General features: G+C 42.3%; 1 protein-coding gene across 4 annotated transcripts in view; it reads right to left on the reverse strand.

The window, feature by feature from the left end:
* Positions 1 to 5,270, reverse strand: part of MTF1 (metal-regulatory transcription factor 1) — a 50,564-nt gene that overhangs the window by 14,558 nt on the left and 30,736 nt on the right. For 3 of the 4 annotated variants that reach the window (XM_008590428.1, XM_008590429.1, XM_008590431.1), the window contains exon 7: positions 2,112 to 2,189. The exons of the other annotated variant lie outside the window; for it this stretch is intronic. In XM_008590428.1, the coding sequence (XP_008588650.1) occupies positions 2,112 to 2,189 (78 nt within the window). The remainder of the gene's footprint in view (positions 1 to 2,111; positions 2,190 to 5,270) is intronic. 4 annotated transcript variants of the gene reach the window in all.

The raw sequence follows: 5,270 nt of genomic DNA on the forward strand, positions 1-5,270 counted from the left end.
GCGCGACACTGAGGGTTGCGATCTGTTGCCGGACACGAAAAAAGACAAAAAAAAAAAAATCCTTGTCCATTAATTTTAACACCTAGATGGGTCATATTGGGGTCAGTCTCTACAGATTACCTTTTTATCTTGAGAAGGGGTCATGTTTTCCTGTTTCTTTATGTATTTACTAATCTGGATTGCTCTGCACATTACAAATAATATATTGTAGAGATTCTGGATTCTGTTACACTTCTTGGAAGTGTTGATTTACTCGTTTGGACATTATGTTAATTCTGTCTCCCTTGATGTGGGTGGCAACTGTAATCTTTGTTCGATTTTTTAGCCTTAGCTGGGCTGTTTAGGGTCTGTCCCACACATTCACAGCTCAGGGGTCAGCAAGAGATCTGGGCAGTTTATAGACAGAACTTTTGCTCCTCTTTTGTAACTCTTTCCTTTCTAGGCTATCCCCCCTCACTTTCCAGGTGCCATGGTCACCCTAAACTCTGCCCTCTGGTTATTCGAGCTAGTAAGACTGAGTTTTTACTGAGTTTGGTCACCTTATTCGGTGCCAATTAGGGCTTGGCGGAGGTAGATAAGCCATAAAAGCCTGTGAGCCCACCAAGTGCCTTTACTATCTTGCAAGCAATCCCTTCTTCCAAGGTTACCTCTGCTTGCTGTTGGTTACTAACCAGTGCCTTCACACAGTTGTTTTTTATATTTTATCTAGCATTTACAGTTGTTTTCTGTGGGAGGGTTGGTCTCATAAGAACACTCTGCCATTACCAGGAGGAGAACCCAGGCCTCAGGGTGCTTATATAAAACTGCATTTTCAGATGCCATTCCGAGACATACTGACTTTAGTAGGCTCGGGGGGAGGCCCAAGAACCCACAATTTTTGAAGTGCTGCAATTGGTTCCACTAACCACACTTTGAAAAACACTGCTTCACAGCATTCCTGAATCATTCAGTCTCTGTTCAAATACTTCCCCTCATATTTATTCATTATGAATACAGTTACAGAAAATCTAGCCTGAGATATATTTATTTACCAGGAAAAACAACAAAAAAAATCTAAACTCAAAATCAGTGTTGGCAACAAAGTAAAACTCTTCGATTCGCCTGCATAAGCTCAAACTCAATGCAGTAGTTTGTAAGTCACATCATGACCACGGGAATGGCAGAAAAATTTCCTAACAGTGTGAGTCAAAGCAATCAGGTCGGGCCAGCCTGTGGCTCACTCGGGAGAGTGCGATGCTGATAGCACCAGGGCCACGGGTTCAGATCCCATATAGGGATGGCCGGTTTGCTCACTGGCTGAGCGTGGTGCTGACAACACCAAGTCAAGGGTTAAGATCCCCTTACTGGTCATCTTTAAAAAAAAAGAAAAAAAGCAATCAGGTCAAGATAGAGTGGGTTTGTCCTTTGGCAGAGCCTGTATAGGAGGTTCCTTTCAAAAACCCAATAAGGGGGTTGGCCAGTTAGTTCACTTGGGAGAGTGTGGTGCTGGTAACACCGGGGTCATGGGTTCAGATCCCTGTACTGGCCAGCTGCAAAAAAATTTAAAAAACAAGGTAAGTTTGAAGAAGGGAAAAGACTAAGCCAGTCAGACAGGTAGGGTTTGAGAAAGTCCAGAAACTGGAATTCTGGCAACATCTTACAATGCTAGACTTTAAGGCCTCAAGGGCAAACCATACCTATTTTTTTTTTTTTAACCACTACAAGCTCAGCACTGGCACAGTGCCCGATGAAGTAGTCAATAAATATTTGTAAAATGAACAAAAAAAGAAATTTTCTGGAGCCAGGAGGTTATTAAGTCAGTGACCTAGGTCAAAAAGTATTAGGCATCAGAGAACAACCTCTCCTAACAGAACTCTTCTTAGGAGAAGGAAAAAAATTCCTAAATGGTAATTTTTTTTTTTTTTTTTTTTTTGGTGGCTGGCTGGTATGGGTTCTGAACCCTTGACCCTGGTGTTATAAAACCACGCTCTAACCAACTGAGCTAACCAGCCAGCCCTTATAATCAGTAATTAAACACAATTAAATTTACAAGACTTCAAAGACTGGCCTGCCTCAATTTTCCTACCAAAGAGAGTGCTCAATTCTTGCACCCATATTACAGGTAAACTTACTGTATTGGAATTTTCTCGCAATTCAGAATCTGTGGACAGAAGACTCAAGTCACTCAGACAAAGTGAGTGATTTGTATCCTATGAAAGAGAAAAAATTCTAATCAGGATTTATAGTAGCATATCATGTAATAAAACACTCGATCACGAAGTTCCTAAGGTTCCAAATGTCTAGATGTATTACATGGAAAAGTATAAACCAGCCAAAGCAAGGGCTAAGTGGATTATTTCACTTTTTTAAAGTCTAATGTTCTCAGAAGAATCTCTTACATTTCTTAGAGATGGTTAATAAAGAGTTTTAAGATTATCTCCTGACTCAGACCCCAGAGTAACAAAAACTGTAATGACATGAAATTAGTAATATTTGTATAATTGGTCTCATCATTTACAAAGTGATTTCACATGACCTCATTTGCTATTCATATAAACTTTGAAGTATTATTCTATATTACCATTTTATTTATTTATTTATTTTTGTTTTTTTCGTGACTGGTAAGGGGATCGCAACCCTTGGCTTGGTGTCGCCTGCACCGCGCTCAGCCAGTGAGTGCACCGGCCATTCCTATATAGGATCAGAACCCGCGGCGGGAGCGTCGCTGAGCTCCCAGCGCTGCACTCTCCCGAGTGCGCCACGGGGTCGGCCCTACATTACCATTTTAAATGAGAAAACTGATGCTAAGCCAGTGGGAGTGAAATGCCCCCAAACACATAATTAATTAGCAGAAGACAAATCTAGTGCTTCTGAATTGAAAAATCAATGTTTCTTCCATTATATCACTGTGTCTCCAATACAAGTACCCAAGGGTTCCTTACTCAGAGCAGTACTGAGGATTTACTATTCAAATTCTCCTGCCCCAACTAACTCTGAACTCTGGATTCCTAGAATGTCAGTTAAAGTTCATACACTTTAGGTGGTGACACTGCTTGCCTCATGTGGATCAGATGCTCCCCCACATGCATGCATTCAACAGATATTCACTGAGTACCTACTATGTGTTAGGCACCGTTGCAGGCCCAGGGATACAATAATGAACAAAATGAAGTGTCTGCCCCCATAGAGCTCACATTCCAGTGGAGAGAGAGGGGACAAAAAACCAAATATACAGTATGCAGGATGGTAAGAGCTATGAAGAGTAAGGGGAACAGGAAATGCCAGGGTAGCAGTTGCTCTTATGTTACATGGTTAGGGAAGGCCTCTCAGGTAAGTGGCATCTGAGCGGAGACTAAAGGAGAGAGGGTATGGGCCATGCACATATCTGAGGAAAGTGTTCCAAGAAGAGGGTACAGCAAGTAAAAAGGCCCAGAGGTATCAGTGGGCTTTCTTTGTTCAAAAAAAGCACAAAGACCATATGGCTGAAGTGAGAGAAAGAAAAGTAGATGAGTTTAGAGAAGTTACCAGGCCAGAATGTGTACAGCCTTGAAACTATTATAAAGATTTTTACTTTTACTTTAAGTGACATTAGAAGCTACTGGGGGGTTATGAGCAGAGGACAGACATTATCTGCATTATGGTTTAGAAAGATCACCCTGGCTGATATATGTATAATAGTCTGTGGCAGAGAGGGGTGGAGGGGGAGGAGAGGGGAAAAGTGCTAAGAAGCCCACTTAGCAGGTTACTACAATAATCCAGGCAAAAAGACAACACTGGATTGAATGAAATAATCAGAAGAAGTGATCAGATTTTAGATATATTCTCAAGGCAGAATTGATAAGACTTTGCTGGCAGATACAGGGTGTAGTGGATTGAATTATGTCCCCACAAAACTCCCGGAAGCTTGAATGTGTCCCACAAGTTTTTTGTATTAAAAACAGCCACCACTGTGACTGTTAAGAGGGTGGGAGATCCTACTATGGTAATTGAAAGGTGGAGCCTTAAAGAGGTGACTGGATTGTAGGACCATGCAGTAGTGACTGGATTAAAAATGGTGGTCAGGGGAGTGGTTCTGAGGGCTTTAAAAGAAGAGAGTCTCTGGGCCGGCCCGGTGGTGCACTGGATAGTGCGCCGCTTGGGAAGTGTGGCGGCGCTCCCGTCCGAGGGTTCGGATCCCACATACAGACCGGTTCCCGCTCACTGGCTGAGCGAGGCGCGGGAGCAGCACCGAGGGTTGCGATCCCGTTGCCGGTCCCCGGTCAGGTACGGGGGCAACACTGAGGGTTGCGATCCGTTGCCGGACACGGAAAAAAGACAAAAAAAATTTAAAAAAAAAAATAAAAGAAGAGAGTCTCTCGCTGCTCTTTCAGCTCTCTCTGCTTCCATCATCTTGCAATGTGAGACCCCTCGGTCACTGTTGCGACCACCAAATGGATTCTGGACTTCCCAGCCTCAGAAACTGTAAGCATAGATGTCATTTTTCTTTATAAATCACTCAGTTTCAGGTATTTGGTTATAGCAACACAAAACGGACTAATACACAGGGTATGAGGGAAAAAAAGCAGTCAAGAACTACTACAAGATATTTGGCCTCTGCCACTAGAAGAATAGAATTGCCATTTACTATGATGGGGAACACTGAAGGAGAAACAGGTTTTGACATGTTAAATTTGAGAAGAGTAGATGATATCTGGGTGGAGTAGGTGGTTGAATATGTAAGTCTGGAGTTCAGGGAGAGATCAAGGCTGGAGATAACTAAGTAGACTCAAGTGCAATATAGATGACATGTAAAGCCTGAGACTAGAAGAGACTACCTCTAGTGGGGAGTGAAGATATCCAGAGAAGATGACGTCTGAGGACTGAGCACTGGTGCACTCCAATGCTTAGAGGTTGCTGGCACTTAAATTACCCTTGGATTCTTACAAAAATGAGAAATTTGATTGTAACTTAATAAATGTAGCTTAGAAGACAAGACTCAAGAAGAAACTGATGCACAGAGAAGTCACTTGCCTAAGGTGATACAATTAGTGACAGAGCTTGGATTTGAATTCGGGAAGCCTGCACTCTTCACAACTCATGCTGTTTTGTCTCTTATGATGTAGGAGTTTAAAAACAGGGCTCTGGAATCAGACTGCCTGACTATATTAGACTCCTTACCAGCTCTAGATATTTAGGCAAGTTATTTAATTTCTCCTTGCCTCAGTTTCTTTATCACTAACATGGGATAAAAATAGTACTGACTTCACACAATTCTTGTGAGTGGGGCTCACAGTATCTGACACATATTTAAC

The sequence above is a fragment of the Galeopterus variegatus genome, unplaced genomic scaffold (genome assembly GCF_000696425.1).
Source record: "Galeopterus variegatus unplaced genomic scaffold, G_variegatus-3.0.2 Scaffold6080, whole genome shotgun sequence".
NCBI classification, from domain to species: Eukaryota; Metazoa; Chordata; class Mammalia; order Dermoptera; family Cynocephalidae; genus Galeopterus; species Galeopterus variegatus.